This window comes from Squalius cephalus, assembly GCF_949319135.1.
Source record: "Squalius cephalus genome assembly, chromosome: 5".
NCBI lineage: Eukaryota > Metazoa > Chordata > Actinopteri > Cypriniformes > Leuciscidae > Squalius > Squalius cephalus.
The window spans coordinates 33,432,666-33,454,575 of NC_137126.1; the positions used below are offsets into that span (position 1 = coordinate 33,432,666).

The 21,910-nt window shown below is 39.0% G+C and overlaps 2 protein-coding genes across 2 annotated transcripts in view; one reads left to right on the top strand and one right to left on the bottom strand.

Moving 5' to 3' along the window:
• adamts15a (ADAM metallopeptidase with thrombospondin type 1 motif, 15a) overlaps positions 1 to 3,033 on the bottom strand; it is a 28,185-nt gene extending 25,152 nt beyond the window's left edge. The window contains exon 1 of the mRNA XM_079872600.1: positions 1,791 to 3,033. Coding sequence (XP_079728726.1) covers positions 1,791 to 2,726 — 936 coding nt within the window. The 5' untranslated portion in view covers positions 2,727 to 3,033. The remainder of the gene's footprint in view (positions 1 to 1,790) is intronic.
• Positions 3,034 to 4,667: 1,634 nt separating this feature from the next.
• adamts8a (ADAM metallopeptidase with thrombospondin type 1 motif, 8a) lies at positions 4,668 to 21,847 on the top strand. The gene is made up of 9 exons (XM_079871169.1): positions 4,668 to 5,653; positions 11,008 to 11,247; positions 12,177 to 12,309; positions 13,074 to 13,241; positions 16,038 to 16,336; positions 17,785 to 17,971; positions 18,107 to 18,279; positions 18,786 to 18,961; positions 20,030 to 21,847. Exons 1-9 carry the CDS (start codon positions 4,934 to 4,936, stop codon positions 20,763 to 20,765), a joined length of 2,832 nt encoding a protein of 943 aa, XP_079727295.1. The 5' UTR covers positions 4,668 to 4,933; the 3' UTR covers positions 20,766 to 21,847.
• The last annotated feature ends 63 nt before the right edge of the window (positions 21,848 to 21,910 follow it).

Consider the following 21,910-nt stretch of genomic DNA (forward strand, 5'->3'; position numbering starts at 1 on the left):
TCTGGATGTCCAGCTCAGGTCATGTGTAACTGCAGCAGATTACCAGAGGATACAATGGTTGCACTCATCTGGCATATTTGGAGCTGTTTTCACACATACACGTGTTCCTAAAAAACAGCTGACAGCCTAAAATGAGTTCATGTGGGTTAGTAAGGGTGAGTCGGTGCAAAGAAGGAGTTTCTGTGTAAGTAAAAGCATAATTTGACAGACTCGAGACTGAATGCAAAGCTTAGCCATTCCTCAGTGTTGCCCTGGTCAGTGTCATTTAAAACAGTTGATAACAGCTGGAATGAATGGAAACAATGCACTATTTGTGAGGAGAAACTTTTATTCTGCAGTGGGGTTAAATAAGGGCAGGGAGATGTGAAGTTGAAAGAAGTTGATGTTACAGACACTAACAAGCAGAATTTCATACAGGTTAGGTAACCAATAAAGATTATTATGTTTTAATTTACACGTCATCACAATTTATGTAACGGAATAAAGGTTGTTGGTGTTTCATTGCCACTAGTGTTCATTTCAGATGGAAACAACAGTGAATTGCATGTACAGGTAGGTACAGTTTTGGAATTTTGCGACAATGTAGGTAGAGTGAGCCTATGTTGAAAATTGACAAAAAACAATCGACTATAAAAGGATAATTAAATTGGTCAGTATGACTAGCGCACTATATTCCAAATCTTCAGCGGCCATGTGGTAGTTTTGGATGCAAAACAAACTGAAATTTAAAGGAAAAAATCATATGGATTTAGAACACTTAAAATATAGTGCATGAGTAAGGTCACCTTTATGAGATTGACAGCACATTTCCACATTCATTTTAACGGTATGAAAAAGAGTGGCCTAGATATTCGTCACCTTTTGGGTTCCATGAAAGAAAAAGAGTCATAGGGGTTTGGAACGACATGCGGGTGAGTAAATGATAACAGAACTTTTATCTTTGTGTGAACTATGCCTTTACCTCCAAATGATCACACTCTTTCTCTTTTCTCCCAAAATAATCTTCTCAGACCTGCCAAGAGTTTAAATGACTTTTAGCTCTGACATAATGTCAATGCTAATTTGACCTGCCATCTGAAGACATTGCACTTTTTATTTATTTAGACATTGTATGTCCAGTCTCAAATCATTGCTAATTCTGCTCTAAATGCTTTCAATGAAAAATAATGCTCCAAAAGTACAATGAGATCAATGAGCAAATTGTTTTATCTCTCTGCTAATTATGCATATGTGAATTGTATCTCTGGTGATTCATAGCACACATTCTTACTCACAGTGCGATACAGGGCAGTAGCTCCAAGGCAGGCCTGACCCATGACCTTAAGAACACTTATAAACATGAGGCAACTGCAGGTTAACTGGAGAGGCCACTCTTGTTGCAGCCTGCCCATTACTCTTTGAGACACAAAATATATTTCAAAGGTAAAAAAGCTTTGTATACCAATATGTGTTCAGATATCAATTTTTTTTTAGGTTAGAATAAACACTCATTCAAGCATGTGTTTTTTTGTTTGTTTGTTTTTTTACAAACAACGCATGATTAAAACACCATATTTATACTTATGCAGTGCACATTTGGACTTAAAAGACGTGATTACAGTGTTATCATAAATCATGTCTAAATTGGGCTGATTATTGGGTAAGTAAATTGCAGCCGCCTGAGTGGTGTTCAGTTTTGTTTCATGTTGCAAGCCATCTTGATATAATTACCAGAAGATACATTAGCTGGATCCTTATATTCACTGATTCTCATACTGCCCCCTATTGACGAAACGCGCATTACCCCTTACCTGTTTTGTGAATAGGATTGCCGTATCCCAATAGTCCTCATGCTTGTCATTGTTTTTGTTCAGCTTCTTCTGCCAGGTGCAGAAATTACGCAGGGTCATCGCCGCGTTCCCGGAAACCTTGGGTCCTTTCTCTTCCTCGTTAATCACCATAAACTTGACAACCACGATGTTGATAGAGTTGAGAATGGTGGGGTGTTTGTAAAGCTTAGCCGCCACAGACATTAAGGTCAGCACGTAATGCTTGAGGTCATCACCGTGGAATTTGGCCATAGATTCATCGGCCACCACTAATGTCTCTACATAACGCGGAATGGAGACGAATCTTTTCGAGCGGTTTTTCAGAACTGACATGGTGATGTTACTCATGTGTTCCTTCATGTGCTTAAACTTCGCCAAATACTGCGCAACGGTGTGGGTCACATCGCTGTCCACGCCGCACCTTGACGTTGAGTTTCCACTCATGTTGGCGTTAGATCTGCGTCTGATGACATGCGCGTCCACATTTTCCAGGCTGGTGTCGTTAAAAGCCGGCTTGACGAAATATTCCCAGCCATCGTAACCGAATGCGCCTTGCAGCCCCTTGCACAAGCTGAGCGCTGCATAGGAATATGGATCAGAATTCACCTCACCGGCATAAAAACACCGGCTCAGATCTTCACTGTGCGCGGAATTTTGAGCAGTTGGGTCGGCGCGCGTCGAGAAACCGGGAGCAATGAAGCTGGAGTCCGACTGTAATTCGAGTACAAAATCTTGTTCAAATGCACTTATTTTAAATACAACTTTTTGCTCCAACGTGTTGTCTTCTGCACCGACTAAACTGTTCTTGACATGATTCAGTCTTACGGGCACGCAAAACTGACTCTGCATTGAATTCACATTTTCCAATTGAGCATAGAACACGTTAACAAGAAGAACTGACCTTAGCAACAAAAACATGTTTGTGCGCGAGAAAATTGATTGATAAAGCGCAAATTGAGATAGAGTGAGATGTGGATGCAACAATATTCCAGGATGCGGTTGCACTAAAATGTTGCTTTTGCGCGTCCATAAAGTGTGAAATCCGCCGGTCTGTGATCCATCCCTTTCTTGTACCTGTAAACTGAAGCGGCTCTACTCATCTGTCGTCTTTATGTGCGCGCGTCATGTGCAAACATCTAGCGCTTGTCATCAGAAGTTTTTGGGGAGGTGCTCGAGTGCGCTCACTGTGTATGCTTCTCGATTTAAGGTTAAGCCTGCAACTACTTGTGGCTGTGTGAGCTTTCGCATCATCAGCCTGCAGCGCTCCAAGAGCCGGGTTTCCCTCCCACTTCATTTACAGCATCCAAACAGTCTCTTATGATATGAAGTTCGCAAGGGGAGGACAGCACATGGACTATGGACATATAGTCATATATGTAGTACTGCAAAGTTCTAAATATATTCTATTATGATCTTAATTTATTTTTTTAGTCTTAACTTGTATCTGTTATGGCTACATTTATTTTTATTTCTCTTCCCTTTTCTAAAACCTTCAAACACCAGGGAGTGATATAATCATAATTCAAGGATAGGTTATGTAGCTAATGGTACCTAACATTTATATTATTTTCCCATCATTTTATATTATTTTTCCAATTTCCAAGCATTTTTGGTATAATACACTGTCAGAAAAAAAAAAATCGGAAAAGTAGGGGTACAACAGCTTGTCAGTGGGGAAGTAGGCCTACCCTTAAAGGTACTCCTATCACTAGGATGGATATTATAGGCCTATCTTACAGCTGCATTGTATTTCTTAATTATGTCAGTTGCAGAACCGCATACTTGTATACTAGCCTATTGTACTACTTTTACCATATCTTTCTATGGCAGAAATATTAAGGGTAGTTATGCTAAAATACGGTTCTGAATTCAGCATCTGTCATGACTGCTGAATCTAAAAATTGTCAATTTGAAGTACTTGTTCAGTGGACCCATTCAGTTATGCACAGGTGTAAGAGCGACATCTTGTGATGAAACAATTTCAGCACAGTTTAGTAAATATTAAAAGCTTTAAACTACGACCAATAATTTCAGAATAACCTCTTTCCATTCCAAGCAACCACAAAATGCATTTTTTTTTTTTTTTTTAGTACTGGACAATGTTTTGTACCGTAGGATGCCATAGGATCTCTTGTTAAATTATTACCTCCAGTTTCCAACTTTATGCTCCAAATGATACAATGTTGCCCCTTAGCGGTGGTTTTGAAATCAACCTGACATCAGCCACTGTACGCTGCGCTATGATAATGAAGACCTCGATGAAAAACTCTCCCAGTGTGTTGTGAATAACCTATTAGATGTCCTTCCTCCAATATTTTTTTTTTTAAGATTTGTCTTTCTGTTTTTTTTTTTTTTTTTTTGAGGTTTTATGAGTTTTATAAAGTATGCAGGATTTAACTAGCCTAAATCAATACCACAGATAGAGAGAGAGAAGCTCGGGGTTTTGCGTTAATTATTTGAAATAACGTAATATATTTCAAACTGATATGCACTCCAAAACGTATTTGGGAACTTTTCAAAATCATTCATTTTAATTTATAGTTCACCTAGCCATGATATTCAGATGTCACCTTGCTCGTGTGTACACACCGCGTTACTTCCAAGATTTTCGCTGGTTTAACACGCTCTCTAGCATCTACATGGTTGACACTCAACACATACTTTGAGAGTCCTGCAGCATTCCAGCCGGCTGTTATAATAATAGCTGAAAGTAAAGTAAGACCCGCTGTAGTGAAAAAGGGGGCGTGTCGGTAGCCCCATTGGATCAAACTGGGTGTTTTTTTTTTCTTGCTTTGGCGCACGAGGGGGAGGAGAGAGAATGAATATCAAAAATAAACCGCGTACGCTGGAGAAGCACAAGACAGTATAAATACCAGCAACGCGAACATTCTTCGCTTACAGTTAGCCGGATGAGAATAATCTTATAAGACTGTTTTTATGAACTCTCGAGACTTAGCCTCATTTTAATTCTTATTAAGTCAATATTTATATTAGGTTTTTCATAGGATTTTCATTATCTTCATCTGCATCTTTGTTTTAAAATATAACTATCTGTGCGTCCAGTGCCGCTTACCTATTTTACAACATAGGCTACAGTTTTGAATATTTACGAATTCACTATTAAAATGGTATCCACAATAGTTTGTTCTATATTTTTCTTAGTAAATCTTATGTCTCAGTTTGCTCTGTGTGAGCTGAACGAGGAAGAGGAAACTGTGCCAATAAACCTTGCATTCAGAAAAGGTGTTTTTTGGAGGAATGAAGAGAGAGCGCGTTTTAAGATCAGTGCCTTTGGCCAACTTTTTGTGCTTGACCTGACGCCGGACAGCAAGTTCGTGTCTCCAGCATTAAGCGTTCAGCGCATTAAAGCGAAGAATCTCCCCGCGGTTCTGGACGCCTCCAAGAGCGGAGGTTCTCTCAGGGGTGTCACCCAGCGCGGAGACAGCGGTGCGGACCTCAGAGACTGTTTCTACACCGGATCGGTCAACTCCGAAAAGGAATCTGTAGTTGCTGTTAGTTTATGTCACGGCATCCAGGGTACTTTCATAACGCAAGGGGACGAGTACTATATTCAGCCTAAAGCAAGTGTCAAGACCACCGGGAAATCTTTTACGCAGGTGCACGTAGTTAAAAGGCGAGTCTTTTCCAACCACCGGGGAGCGTCAAATATGGTCTTTGATCAAATAAAAGTGGATCGTTTTGTGAAAGAGAGCAACCTGAACTCCAGTGAAGACGAAGACGGCAAAATGAGACGCGCAAAAAGATTTGTGTCTGCTGCGAGATACATCGAGACTCTGGTAGTGGCCGACGCTTCAATGACACGTTTCTATGGAGATGAGATAAAGGTTAGTAAACTGTATCTTTTATCGCAAATTGCTCATTTAACATTTTTAATTTACAAATTTAGCAGTGGTTAATAGGTTATTAGATCTGCCCCTCGGGTGCATAAACAACGTTTCAGTCAACTAATTCATTGTACACAATCAATGTAGCTAGCTACAGTTCAGCTTTCACGGAAGAAAGGTATCATTTTCTCTCTCTCTCTCTCTCTCTCTCTCTCTCTCTCTCTTTAATTTTTTTTTTTTTTTGTTTTAATTTTTTTTTACATTTTTGCGTTTTACAAGCTATTATCTTTAAATAATATAGCCTACCCCAATTATTGTTCTTAGCAATGCGGAAAACTGTATGCCTATTTATGGAATATTTGTAGAAATACTTTTAACTGTAGGCTAACTTATTTGCACCCGCCTTTAATAAGTTTTCCCGTTGACATTTAATATCCTTACGAAAATGAACCATGGTTGTATTATAGTAAACGTGTGTAGGTTAACCGGGGTTTTTTTTTTTTTTTTTTTTTTTTTTTGTTTTTTGGCGGATTGATTACCATTTGTATAGGATAGCCTACCACAGTTTTACTACAAATACCATGATCAAATGAGCCTATGGGTAGTGTAGCAAAACCGTGCTTAATTTGTGGTTACCATGGTGGAACTACAATAACCAAGTTTTCTTTTCTTTTTTTCTTCTTTTTTTTGCAATAAAACCATTGTTATTTTTCGTAAGGGTATGGGCTACATCTCTGAGCATGTGCAGGTCGCACGAAAGTGTAGGCTACACTTCTGATGACATTTTCGGTCAATACACTGCAGTGTTGTAGGGAGCAAGGATCATGGAGTGAAGAACAGGCTTTTTGAAAGTCGAGGCATGGTTTCTCTTGTGAAAGGTAGCGGATTAGCATAATTTTGCCTGTACCAAGGGATGTGTTTTGGAAATTGAAAGCGTCAGTGTCTTCTTTCTCTCCATATGTCGCTCGCAGCGATTCATTGAAATAGAAAACCCGGAGTAGATTGGTGTTTCAGAACTCTCTGAGCGAAATCTGTCACTCCGCTCTACCTGCATATAGTGCGAGTTTCAGTCTGCATGTTGCATCGAGGTGGAGCTAGACTAGGTCAAGCTCAGCCCATGACGTCCAGAGAGGTGGTGCTGGACGTCATTTGGCTCTGCAGTGAGCCCCACTTGCGTTTCTTGAAGAAATGCTAACCGGGCAGTGGTTCAAATCCGCGGGTTCCCCGAACCGCAACTCCGTGACCCTCCCTTGGTAGAAATCGCGTTCCCGTCCTCTACGTCACTGATTGGTGGCGTCTTTTGGAGCGAGTTTGTAAAAATAAATGTGCAAACTAACTGTTCATGTTTGTCCAAGATGCAAGTTTTTGGATATTAAATAGGGTGAATAGTGGTAAAGTGGGACAATGGGTAAAGTGGGACAGTTAAGCTTTTTAATTTCTATCTTTACATGTAAATGATTCCATTACTAAAAATCAACACTGAGCTCATCATAAGCAAGTATGTGATAAAAAAATATAGATTCTGTGGCTATGACATCACTTCCGGGGGTGTGGCACACCATATTCAACAACCTTACAGTGAACCGTGATGGTAAAGTAAAATGACATAGCATTCTGAGGTGAATATTGTTAAGCTTATAAAAATTAAAACACTCATGGATAATTTGTAATTGTTATATATTTTGTTATAGGATGTAATGGTGAATCAGAATTTGTAAAAATCACATTCATATGAATCTTTTTTTGTTGTTTTTTATGTGATTTTGACACTGTCCCAGTTTGCCAATAGCGTATTGTTAAACTGGGACAGGGTATTACTGGCAAACTGGGACAGCCATTTAAGTCATTCTAATGGGGGAATTGAGTTCCCTTTTTGTATGCCCCTCATAAATTTAGTTAGCTAGCTACATATTTCAACAAAGATTGTAAACTGATTTTAAAAACAATGCCAATTCCAAAAAAAAAAAAAAGAAAAGAAAAAAAAAAAAGAAAGAAAGATGGAGGATACATGCTTGTATGGCTGGGACATTTGCAATATTTGCAAAAAACTTTTCAACAAAAAGAAATGAAACTTAGCCTGTGTGGAACAAAATTAGCCTATAAGAAGAAATGTTTATGAAGATTTCTATTTTTTAAATTTATATGAAATAAACTAAACACAATACAAAATATTGTGGACAGGCGAGGGAGGGAGGGGTGGAAAGAATCTGCTGTACCTGCACCCCTCCTTAAAAAAAGTGATTTTTATTATTTTTCTTGTTGTTGTTTATATTGTTATTGTGTATTTAATTCATTGGGCCTACATTTGAGTAACAATTTAATGTGTTTGAAGTGTCCCAGTTTGCCAATAAAGGTGTCCCAGTTTGACAGTAGCGCCTGGAAAAATGTGGTTTGGGGTCCATGTGTGTTTGAGGAAGAGTCATCCATCCTGTGTTTAATGTTTCTTTCTTTTTTATTCTGTATAGTAGAGTAGAGCTCTTAAGATATTTAGAATAGTATCACATGAGGGGCTAAGACATTTGGATCATAATAAAACATTATGCAGAAGGTAAATTATCAGAAAGTGTCCCACTTTACCACTATTCACCCTACTTATAGAACTATGAAAAACACATTTTGTAACACACACTGTGACCCTCAAGGTCTGTACTGAAGTAAACACTGAAAGTAGGGAATGTGTTTATCCATTATAGCTGATGTGCCACTAACTAAATATGAGTCCACTCAAAACAGCTGTCATATGTGCTGTTTCACATTATCAAGGATTTCAGGGTAAAACTATCATTCAGGGACACATTTCCTTTGCAGTCTTCATTCTAAAATTCACACATACAAATAATCAGAGTAAAGATATGCGTATTTGCCGTGCTGTCCGAAGGGAGCTCTGAATTTGGCCCAAACCCAGAGTATACTACCCCCATATCCCTGGCTGGAATAGGAACCAGGCAAGAGTGAGGAGTCGGGGTGGCGGAGGGTGGATGCAGAAAAACTGTCGAGAAACATGGTGTGTAGTCTATGTATATAGGCTTCCTCTGATTGGGTAGATCATTTGAACGTGTTCCTCCCGAACTTTGTTATTAAAACATAATTTTCAGCTGCATTCACAAGTCGATTGAAGTACAATTTCTAAAATGATGTAGCTCATAATGCTCTATGGTTTAGAACTGAAAAGTAACATAAATCAGGCAAACCACTCAAACTTGTGGTTTGAGGGTGACTGTGGGGTTGGTTATACTGATTGTAGCAAAATATGAAACTAGTCTGTGAATCAGAAATACAGAGGGGGGGGGGGGGGGGGGGGTGAAAGGACCATCTGGAAAAGAAGGACAGACAGAAGTTGTTTTTGTCCCATATTATTGATATAAAGAAGAACATACAGTGAGGAAAATAAGTATTTGAACACCCTGCTATTTTGCAAGTTCTCCCACTTAGAAATCATGGAGGGGTCTGAAATTGTCATCGTAGGTGCATGTCCACTGTGAGAGACATAATCTAAAAACTGCAAATAAGTATTTGAACACCTGAGAAAATCAATGTTAATATTTGGTACAGTAGCCTTTGTTTGCAATTACAGAGGTCAAACGTTTCCTGTAGTTTTTCACCAGGTTTGCACACACTGCAGGAGGGATTTTGGCCCACTCCTCCACACAGATCTTCTCTAGATCAGTCAGGTTTCTGGGCTGTCGCTGAGAAACACGGAGTTTGAGCTCCCTCCAAAGATTCTCTATTGGGTTTAGGCCTGGAGACTGGCTAGGCCACGCCAGAACCTTGATATGCTTCTTACAGAGCCACTCCTTGGTTATCCTGGCTGTGTGCTTTGGGTCATTGTCATGTTGGAAGACCCAGCCTCGACCCATCTTCAATGCTCTAACTGAGGGAAGGAGGTTGTTCCCCAAAATCTCGCAATACATGGCCCCGGTCATCCTCTCCTTAATACAGTGCAGTCGCCCTGTCCCATGTGCAGAAAAACACCCCCAAAGCATGATGCTACCACCCCATGCTTCACAGTAGGGATGGTGTTCTTGGGATGGTACTCATCATTCTTCTTCCTCCAAACACGTTTAGTGGAATTATGACCAAAAAGTTCTATTTTGGTCTCATCTGACCACATGACTTTCTCCCATGACTCCTCTGGATCATCCAAATGGTCATTGGCAAACTTAAGACGGGCCTTGACATGTGCTGGTTTAAGCAGGGGAACCTTCCGTGCCATGCATGATTTCAAACCATGACGTCTTAGTGTATTACCAACAGTAACCTTGGAAACGGTGGTCCCAGCTCTTTTCAGGTCATTGACCAGCTCCTCCCGTGTAGTTCTGGGCTGATTTTTCACCTTTCTCATTGAGATCATTGAGACCCCACGAGGTGAGATCTTGCATGGAGCCCCAGTCCGAGGGAGATTGACAGTCATGTTTAGCTTCTTCCATTTTCTAATAATTGCTCCAACAGTGGACCTTTTTTCACCAAGCTGCTTGGCAATTTCCCCGTAGCCCTTTCCAGCCTTGTGGAGGTGTACAATTTTGTCTCTAGTGTCTTTGGACAGCTCTTTGGTCTTGGCCATGTTAGTAGTTGTATTCTTACTGATTGTATGGGGTGGACAGGTGTCTTTATGCAGCTAACGACCTCAAACAGGTGCATCTAATTTAATTTAGGATAATAAATGGAGTGGAGGTGGACATTTTAAAGGCAGACTAACAGGTCTTTGAGGGTCAGAATTCTAGCTGATAGACAGGTGTTCAAATACTTATTTGCAGCTGTTATCATACAAATAAATAGTTAAAAAATCATATATTGTGATTTCTGGATTTTTTTTTTTTTTTTGATTATGTCTCTCACAGTGGACATGCACCTACGATGACAATTTCAGACCCCTCCATGATTTCCAAGTGGGAGAACTTGCAAAAAAGCAGGGTGTTCAAATACTTATTTTCCTCACTGTATTTGTTAATATTTTGGTCCCACAAACCTTCAGATTTTTGCTACCCCTTTATGTAAATATATCCCTTTTCTTACCCCTTTATTTATATAAGTTTAATGAAGCAAAAACTTAACATATGTCTTTATTAAGTCTACTGTGATGTTTGTGTATCATCTGCATAGCATTTCTATGTCTAACATGGAAACGTATGCCTGTTTTTAAAACTTTTATCAAGTCATAGTCTCCAAAAGTATGAAACTTAAAACAGTCGATCAGAGAATCATCTAATTTTAATGCCAAGAGATATACTATATATGTACTATATATCCAGGGGTGTATTTTTATTTAAGTCCCTTTGAGATTTGTTTATGCAGTGTATCCACAGACCATTTTTGTTTCATTACTAAATTTATATTCTCTCTCTTTATTTCTACAGCACTACCTCCTGGCGGTGATGTCCATGGCAGCACAGATCTATGCACATCCAAGTCTGAAAAATGCTGTTAGTCTGGTGGTAGTAAAGATGGTCGTTGTTGAGGATGAGGAGGTGGGACCTGAGCTTTCAAACAATGGCGGTGTTGCTCTGCGCAACTTCTGTATGTGGCAACAACATTTCAACCCAGGCAGCCAGAGGCATCCTGAACACTATGATACTGCCATCTTGTTCACTAGAGAGGTGAGAAACACAAAGCATTTTTTTCATAACAAAATAATCCAAATTTGAATCGAACGGCAACAGTAATTGAGATCTCATCATCTTGTGCACTAATGTCAGTATCCTACAACGGTTGCAATCAAAAAAGAAGAAATATGTAGGTTAAGTAATTTTTTCATCAGGAAAGATGGCAACTTTCTCCCCAACATTTTCAGTCCACACACATTTTACAGCTTTTGATTAACTCACTTGGCTAGCACTTTTCCAAAACAAGACATTATTTCATTGAGGCAATGACAGGGTCATGATCACAATGCTCAACAGGGGGCCCCTTGTTCAATCTTCAAGACAGCACACATGAGATTGTAGCACTGCCAAATCCAGAGGGTTAGCACAGCATAAAATAGATGTAGGAGAAACAAAAATTTGGCTGGACATCCAGCTGAGAGCAATACAACAGAACTCATGGAGGTCTCCTTCTGTGGCTAGATGGAGAAACAGGTGGTTTTTATTTAGTGGAGGAGGTCTGTGTGTCTCTGGTCGTCTCACATGGCTTCACTGAGACGTCTTCCACAGTCAAGGTTATCCCTGTCTGACAGGGAAGTGCTGGACAGACCTATTGGTCTGCCTGTGCTGTGTGGTCCAGCTATCTCACAGTTAATTTTCCCCCTTTTTTTCTTTTTTTTTTTTTTTTAGTACGCAGTCTGCCATGTATTTGCTTCATTTTACGATGGAAACACTGACAAATATGTTTTGCTGGCAAGAGCCTGCTTGGGGGAAAAAAGGCTGTCTGGAACTAATGGAGCGATGGCTGGATATCAGTGTCTCAGATGTGTCCCCCTCTACTCTCCTCTCCTATCCTCTCCTCTCCTCTCGCTTTTCTTTTTTTTGTCTCACATCTCTCTTTCTCATTTGCCCACTTGTCTCTCTCTCTCTCTTTTTGACCTCAGGATATTTGTGGATATAAGGATTGTGACACTCTGGGTGTAGCTGATGTTGGCACTATGTGTGACCCCAAAAGAAGCTGCTCAGTTATAGAGGACAATGGCCTTCAGGCAGCATTTACTGTGTCGCATGAACTCGGTATGTTCACACACATGAACAGACTCCATGTCTATAGTTGGACATCTCACCCTAACTGACTGTCTGGACAAGAGCATGTGTTCCAGACTTAGTCATTAATTAATGTAAACCAGCTGTTTTCAGCAGCTAAAGTACACTGAGAGCTTTGTGTGAATATTAGGGCTGTAGAACGATTTCAAATTTTAATTGAATTTAAAGTGATTAAAGTTAGAATTTGGTTCTAAAATGCTGAATCACATGTCAATATTTTTGGAGACAAAATTAAGATAATTCAAAGACATTGTATTATTGTAGTAGACTAGTAAATTATTGAATATACTTACATATTGTAGTGGCTTTAGAAGTCACTGTATTGCAGATTTCTATTTCTATATCGAGTTGTCAGTCCGTCCAAGGACAAGTTCTTATATTCCATCTGTGCTATTTTCTTGAATCATATTTTCAGGAGTGAGCTTAAACAACCCATACAGAGTATGCACACACAAATAGGTGTTCAAAATACAGGTACATTTATGGACTTACATTATGGACATTTACGTTCAATTATTAAGCACCAAGTTGCAGTAGTAGCTGCAGTATTGTTGTCTCTTTAAATGTTTGGTTGTAAGTGACGCCCTCTAGAAAAGTCAAAAACTTCACAGTGAGCAGCAGTGATAAACATCAATGAAAGACATATGAGCACAGTCATATTGAGGAGCACAGCAATGTGTGAAAGTTATTACACTGTACATGTACATCTTTTTGTTTTCCTCTCCTTTTTTCAGGCCATGTACTCAGCATGCCACATGATGATTCAAGAAATTGTGAGAAATGGTTTGGGCATCTCAATGGACATCATATGATGGCTCCTTTCTTCATTCACCTCAACAAAACTCTTCCCTGGTCTCCATGTAGTGCTCTATACATCACAGAGTTCTTCGACAATGGCCACGGTATGATCCTTCTCTGTTTGTCAGGATACTGTTTTAATCATTTATGTCAGTGAAAAAGTACTCACAGAAAAGGAGTACCATTTGTTTTTCTCTTGTCTTTCTGAGTGTATCTTTTATTAACCGCTGGTTTTCTCTCGGTTAACATTAGGTTTTCAGTTTTTGTTTGGTTTTGGCCATAGAACATAATGGTGCATATTTCCCAGAGACCCAGAGGGGAAAAATACAATAACATTCAGTGAAGTTTTTGAGACATTTGGCTTAAATTGTAAATCTGCCATTCTAAAGTTAATGGAAACATGTCACAGAGAATCTACTGTATAATTTTGATCTTAATGTGCGGTGAAAAATCTCTATAATGTAGATGCCTGTGTTTTATGAATTTACTTTCTTCCAGTGTTTTGCACGTTTCTTGTTTAAATGCCTCTTCTGTCTGAACTTACTCCCTAACCACTAATAATGGGCTGGTTGGACCACACTGTGTAATTTTGCTGAGAGTGTCAAAACTAACAGTATTTGCAGAGCAAGCTCACTCTCACTCACTTCATCTACTCATGCTTTGTATGAATATATACAATACCGTTCAAAAGTTTGGGATCTGTAAGACCCCTGATTTTTAATGTTTCTTATGCTCACCCAGGCTGTATTTGTTTGATCAAACATACAGTAAAACAGTAATATAGTGAAGTAGTATTACAATTTTAAATCACTGTTTTCTATTTGAACATATTTTAAAATGTATTTTTTTATTGTGATGGCAAAGCTGAATTTTCAACAGCCATTGATCCATGATGAAATCATTTTTATAATGCTGATTTAAAGGTAGGGTATAGGTGATTTTTTATAAACACTTTTTGTTATACTGGTTTAAACTTTCTTCACATCCTGAGAGCAATCAATAACCGAAGTGGTCTAATTAATTTTTTTTTACATATCTTCTGTCGAAGTCTCAGGACCAAAAAATATTTCCGTGCACCCTGCTCGCACAGACATCACATGTAATCAGTGCGTTCCGCAAGGCTATGCAGAGTTGTGGACAGTCACTGAGTGCCACAAACAAACAGCAGCCACCTTTTACAGTTTCTCCTGAACCAAAACAACGCACTTATGCTACGTTCACACCATGTCGTAGCCGTAATTACAAGATGGCAACCCTTGACGTTCTACCTGCAGCTATTCACATCCTCAGACTCGGATTTTTGCGTTTCTATGTCAACACTATCAACAACGAAATGAATCTGCCGCAGTCAGGTGGTAGAAGTAAGAGCTCTGTAAGTTGTTTACGTTCATTATTATTGTAATGTTATGTGCTTTGAGAGATGAGGTCATTTAACACCGTCTCCTGACTCTTTGCAGGCGCTGTGTGTGTTCATGTGTTTTGAAGGAGATGTGGCTTTGGAGAGCGCTCTAAATGGGGAGGGTGGGATCTTGCTAGCCTCTCCGAATTTGCCTACACTACCTTTAATGCTCAAGAAACATTCCTTATTATCAATGTTGAAAGCCGTTGTGAGGCATAATATTTTGGTGTAAACAATGATATTTTCAGGATTCTTTGATGAATAGAGAGTTGAAAAGAACAGTAGAAAACTTTTGCAACTTTATAAATGTATTTACTGTCACTTTTGATCAATTTAATATGCCCTTGCTGAATAAAAGTATCACTCTCAAATAATCTGACCCCAAACTTTTGAATGTTAGTTTCATATCTATGAAGCTGTGAAGTTGTGATGTAACTTCATGAAGTAAAAGATCTTACATTTAGTCATTTACATTTACATTCAAAAGGGACTTTAGATTTCTGACACACCGAGGGGACATGTCCAGACTGCCTATAGGGATACCTGGGGTTAACTGTTGTTCAAATTAAATAGAACAATTCACAATAAAGATGAGCTCAGATAAGAAAAGTGACAGCTCAGGAAATACGGTAGACATATTTTCTCCAGTTTTTGATTTATCTCCGCCGATATCTCAGTCTACACGCTCTCGTTCCCAGTCTTCCATTGACTCATCTTCAGTGACTCACACATTCCAGGTTTAACAACTGTTTTCCCTCACAGAAACACTATGCGTAGCCAAGCACATGCCGTCTTTACCGGTCGTACTGTTGCCACAGGTAGACTATCAACTGATTCGACTTCAAGGCTGTTATTTTCTATTGTTGTTATGCCTGTATCTGTTTCAACAAAAGCCTTTCATTACTAAGCATTCATAACATTAATTTAGGTGTGCAAAGCTGTATTGAAACTTGTCCAAATTCTTAATGTGTCCTCAATACTTTAAGCCTAATTAGATTTCACAGTATCAGTCTTGGAAAAACACAAAGGGAGTCAAGAAGTCTGCATTATTGTTTCATGGTGTTATACTGTCTCCATATCTTTATCCATATGGATAAAACTGTGTTTAGGAAGGACTCAGGGTAGACATTCCTTACAGTAAAATTATACTTTCTTTTGTTACTGATTCGATTTTTTGTTCTAGAGTGAGCTAACTCCACAATAATAGGTTACATAATGGAAATCTCCAGATGGGAGATTATTAGGTCTTACGCACATTGGGATTAGAGGAGGTACAGTGAGATCTCTCTGCTATGAAAATAGTTCCCTCAAGCTAAGTTGCACACCTGTTTTAGACTCGCTGAATGTAAGAGATTGTTTTATTTGAAGTAAACACTTGGTCAATGGCAACAGGCTTAAAGAAAACAGTCCAAACCACCTCATAAGCATCATTACAGGAGCTAGCAGTTGAATATCTCTAAATACATATAGCTGAATAAGACTCTGCATATGTACTCCTCAGGTGACTGTTTGCTGGATCCACCTGAGATGACCATCCCTTTACCCGCTGAGCTCCCCGGCCATACGTTTGGTCTACAACGTCAGTGCCAGCAGACGTTCGGGGACAAATACATCCAGTGTCCTAATGCTCCTAAAGAGCACACATGTGCACAGCTGTGGTGTCAAGAGGAAGGAAAGAGACAGTGCACTACCCGGAATGGAAGCCTCCCCTGGGCCGACGGTACTCCCTGTGGGGAGGACAGGCGATGTCGTGAGGGTTTATGTGTGTCGAGTGCACTGGAGGAGGCGGGAGAGGGGAAGGTATGCATGGCCAGGATGTGTATGTGCGTCATCCAGTTTTATCACACTTCACCTGTCAGCACGTATGCATCTAAAGTGCGGGGGGGACGACGACTGGAAACACCTCTGTACAGATTTATGGGCACCGCTATTAAAAAATATCTGACATTTTAGGTGACGCCTTGCTTATGGGCCCTTGTGCATCACCCTATACTCCCTTTTAAAAATTGTAAACATTAGCACATACTGTCCCAATTTTCTCTTTTGATTATTCAAAACTTTTACGTATTCCCCTTCCTTTGACATCAAAGACGACACATTCTTTTCACCATACTGTTTACATGTTTGAAAAAGAAAGAGTCGGACTCATAAATAAAATGTATTCCTCCTCTTGGATCCCAACCAGGCCCTGTCTCTGAGCAGCTTAAAATAATCAATCTATTTTAAATCCAGCTTCTAAATGCCAGAAAGAGAGTTTATATAGAGGGAGCCTTTAAAAAAACTCAATTACTTTTGAGCCTTCCATTTTCAGATGCATGTATTCAGCAAAGCCTCTTAAAAAGTGTGATTATATTTGGTGTAGTGTAAAAAAAAAAACAAAAAAAAAACTTGTGATCCCAGACGGCCTGGCTGTGAGAAGGCATCCTTCAGCCAACTCATAAAAAACCCTGACAGAAATGCAGTGTGGTATGCTCACATTCTGTCAGCACTACGCTTACTGGAAGTGATGTTTAGGACTTTGCAAGGCTACATCAGGGGTCAAGATGAGCACTGTGATTGACTCAGATAATACAGTTATAGAGTTATAGAGATATTTGAAGTTTATAAATGTTTACATAGAACAAATATAGTGATTTTACATACAGTGTATAATAAAATGAAATAAAAAACAAAAATAATTATATAATAATAAATGCTTTCTACTATTTATTTATATCATTTTGTTTCAGTATTTTAAGAAATTAATACTTTTATTCAGCAAGGACACAAATTAATACTTTTATTCAGCAAGTACACATTAAATTGATCAAAAATGACAGTAAAGGCATTTATAATGTTACTGTTAGATTTCTATTTCAAATAAATGCTGTTCTTTTGAACATACTATTCATCAAATAATCCTGAAAAAATGCATCACGATTTCCACAAAAATGTTAGGCAGCACAGCTGTTGTCAACATTGATAATAATAAGAAATGTTTCTTGAGCATAAAATCAGCATATTAATATAATATGCATATACAGTAATGATTTCCGTAGGATCATGTGACACTGAAATTGGAGTAAAGGCTGCTGAAAAATTAGCTTTGCCATCAAAGTAATAAATTACATTTTAAAATATATTATAAAAGAAAACAAATTTACTGTTTTTACTGTATTTTTGTATTTTACTGTGTTCTTTTGGATTATTTTCTACTAGGTGCAACATATTACAGTGAAATGAATAAACAGCCTCTATTTGTCCTCCAGGTGCCAGTCAATGGTGGTTGGGGAGAGTGGGGCCCTTGGGGGCCGTGCTCACGAACATGTGGTGGGGGTGTGGAGTTTTCTCACCGTGAGTGCACTGCTCCAGTGCCACAGAATGGGGGATCGTACTGTGTGGGACAGAGGGTCAAATACCAGTCCTGCAATACTCAGACTTGCCCAGAAGACCATGGTAACATTTTATAAATAAACCTCTTTGGGTAGCATAATGTCACATGAATGAAGTCAAGAGGTCAAAAACCCATGCATTTGTAATGATCGCATTATTCTTTGTGGTGCACCAGTGACTTTTATTTTTTATTCACAGGCAAAAGCTTCAGAGAGGAGCAGTGTGAGAAGCATAACAGTGATCGTTACTTGGACATTCAAGGGAACATAAAGCAGTGGATCCCCAAATATTCTGGTGTCTCTCCACGTGACCGCTGCAAACTCGTCTGCCGAGCCAAATGGAGCAATGAATTCAAAGTTTTTGAAGCCAAGGTGCAGATCCGTTGAAAACGCTTTCTTTTTAATTTAATTTGATCAGCAATAATGACAATATGTGAAAGAAATGTTAGTCTCTTCTGTGTAACTGCCTGCTCTAAAGCTTTACTAAGATGTCAGATGATCTCTTTCTTAGACTTCCCTCTTGCCACAGGCCCATTGATATCTTTACACTCCCACTAAACTCTCATGCATGAAATATTTTCCTTGTTGTAAAATGTGAAACCTGAGCACCCGAATCCTACAGTCCAGCTACTTCCTTAAGCTCTTGAGTGCACCTCTGTAACTGATATTTCAGATACAGCTGAAATGTAGTTGGTTTTGCGTCATCAGCCCAGAGTTTTGGCCATTCCGCTTTACATGGAATAGCCATTATGTGAGAAAAGAATACACTGAACTTAGCACTTAGGCTGCCACTGCAATATAAATGCACATTGTTTCTTTAAGCATTTGTTTAGTGTTTCTGTCTATTCTAATGCTGATCTTTTATATGTTCTGGGCAGGTTGTGGATGGCACCACCTGCGGGCCAGACACCACATCTATCTGTGTTCAGGGCCAGTGCATAAAAGCCGGTTGTGACCAGGTCATAGGCTCAAATGAAAAGCTGGATAAGTGTGGTATCTGCGGAGGCAACAGTACGACCTGTAGGAAAATAAGTGGCTCACTAAACAAAGCTACGTAAGTAAAAAACAAAGAAAAAGTATATTTAAGCATTATTAAAATGTTAGAAAACTGTAAAATAAACTCTGGGAAAGGACAGAGTGAGCTGTTGATATAACTGAACATATTTAGTTTTTGATAAGGATGCACTGAAATTAATATTCTATCCAAAAATAATTTCATATTACTGTATGAGCAGTATTAAAATTCTACACTATTTTGTCTAAATAAATGAAAATTATAATGTATAGATGAAAAATAGACATTAATTCTGAGATTTGATAAAGATTTTTTAATTTAACAGTGTTATTAATTTTTTTTTTTTTTTTTATATCGAAGGTAGTCTAAGGTATGTAAAAGTAGGGGAAATGAGCATGTACAATTAAGTATCCAATATGAGTCACTAGTATATACTGATAAATTCAAAAGTCTAAGCTCCAAAAGTGGGTTTTCATAGCAGTACAATAGAAGAACCATTTTGTGTTGCCCAAAGAGCCTTTCAGTCAACAGTTCTTAAAATAACCTTTTTTGTCTTATTATAACGTTGTGTATACTCCAAAATGCAGGCCGCAGAGATAACAAAAAAGTCTTCATTGAACATGGAGAATAACACAGGAGAACACTCGGGAGAATATAGGAAACTACACACGTAAATTTAGCACGAGAACTGACAAGTGAACTGAACATAACAGGGAGTATAAATACCAGGCAAACATAATGACAGACAGGTGGAAATCATATGTAACCATAGGAACAAATTAAGATATAAACAGTAACCAAGGAATCCAAAACTAAACAGAGCGGGGAAACAGGAACTGAAGGAAACAAAACAGAATATCAAAATAATTGACCATAACCGTGACGCTTTGAGTAAAGAACATTTTAATAATCTAAAGAACCTTTTTTCCACTATCAAGAACCTTTTATGCTGTGGGAAGCTTCCATGGATGTTAAAAATTTTCAATAGATGCCAATAAAGAACCTTTATTTTTAAGAGTGTAATGTCAGCCAGTAACCAATGGTACGGATATATCATACATATCATCCTAGTTTATGATATACTGTTTGTTTATAATATCTCCACAGTATTGGCTACATTGATATTGTTACCATCCCGGCTGGGGCTACTAATATTGACATAAAGCAACGCAGCCATCGAGGCATCGCACACGATGGTAACTACTTGGCGGTAAAGTCAGAAGGCGGAACCTACATCCTGAATGGGAATTTCTCAGTGTCTATGGCAGAGCAGGATATCCCAGTGCCTGGTGCCATGCTTCGCTACAGTGGCTCTTCCACCACCTTGGAGCGACTACTCAGCTTTCACACACTTCGGGAGCCCATCACTGTCCAGCTGCTGTCCACTGCTGGGGACACCTCACCACCTAGGATAAAGTATACTTTCTTTTTGCCGAGGGATGTGCCTTTTAGCAAACCTGGCACAGAGAGCAGGATTTCGGCACATGTTATCTTGCCTTTTGGTGGAGCTGACTGGGTCTTAGGTGAGTGGTCTGAGTGCTCCAAGAGCTGTGGTGCTGGATGGTCTCGGAGAAGCGTTGAGTGTAGAGATGGGCAGGGATCCCTGTCTTACTTCTGCGATGCCGACCTGCGACCGGCAGACATCCGGCCCTGCGGGGATCTGCCCTGTCCCATTTGGCAAATGGGGCCGTGGTCAGCATGCTCACGGACTTGCGGACCCGGAGAGCGCCACCGTACCGTAGTCTGCATGGACTACATGGGCAAGGTTCAAGGGCATGAGAAGTGCAACCCAGATAAGAGGCCAGAGGTAGTTGTAGGAGAATGTTTTTACCAGGACTGCTAAAGCTGACAGTGAACAGTGTTAGAGAATGAGGAGGTGGTGGGATCCGTTGTGTCTGTAGTGACTGAGAAAGCCCTACCAAGCTTCACAAACAATCAAAGGAGCTCTTAGACATAACAAGGGCATTTGTTATGAATTATTACCTATATCATGGTTTAATCTAATTCTCTGTGTCTTATTTTGTTTAATTTTAACCACAAAGGTAACCTCCCACGGAGATCTACCTCAGTCAATACAAGCTTCATAATGTTCACAATTGTTTAGAGAGGAATCCTTTTGAAAACAGCAAAACCTTTGAACAAACCTGCTGAAATTTTATTCAAACATCTGTCAGATACCTTCATAATGCAGTATAGTTTACTCCACATATGAAACAAGTCCAAATTTAATGATATACCTGAAGGTGGTCACATAAATTATTCAAGTCAGAGCGTCCACTTTCTTTAAAAAAACGTCAGAATGGACTGCATTTTATGTCTTCATACATGCTAGACAAATTGATTTCACACATTTATTTTAATTGCCAGCTTTGTAGCATTGAGTCTGTTTTGTAATTATATCTACTACTTAATACTGGTATTACCCATGAAGGCTTTCAGATTTTTCATATTACAACACTGGAAGAAACAGTATTTGGAAGTACAGTCCTTTACTGGCCACACAATAGCTGTATTTGAACATACACAGAGATAAGAGCTGTTGGAATAGAAACAAATATGCTAATTTTGCTTTTAAAATGTTACCTGGTTACGACTGTTAATTTGGATGAATGATTTTAGTTTGTAATATAGAATCAAAGTGGAACTGCCTTCTCTCACACACTGTTGTTATTCAGCCATTAGGCAATAAGCTACCCCGGTCTGACAGCAACAGTGTAAAGACTGCAAAGCGTGCCTTAAATTAAAAAAAAAATTTGCATCCACTGATGCACATTACTTACAAGGGGATCATATAATATAATCGATGTGAGTTTACCGGAGAAAATAATTTATTGCTAAATGTTCATTTAGAAGTGGATAATTACTGTATATTATTGGACACACATGTCCCCTCAAGATAATTGCAATTATTACCACAAAAGAAAATACATTTCCTGTGAAAGACACTTTGAGATTGCATGCATTTTTTGCAATCTATTAGGTTTATTT

Excerpts from the sequence above, each read along its gene's own strand:
- adamts8a (XM_079871169.1), top strand. The coding sequence starts at position 4,934 with ATGGTATCCACAATAGTTTGTTCTATATTTTTCTTAGTAAATCTTATG. Across the intron at positions 17,972-18,106 it reads GACTTGCCCAGAAGACCATG|GCAAAAGCTTCAGAGAGGAG; the intron begins GTAACATTTTAT and ends TTTTATTCACAG. Across the intron at positions 18,962-20,029 it reads GGCTCACTAAACAAAGCTAC|TATTGGCTACATTGATATTG; the intron begins GTAAGTAAAAAA and ends ATATCTCCACAG.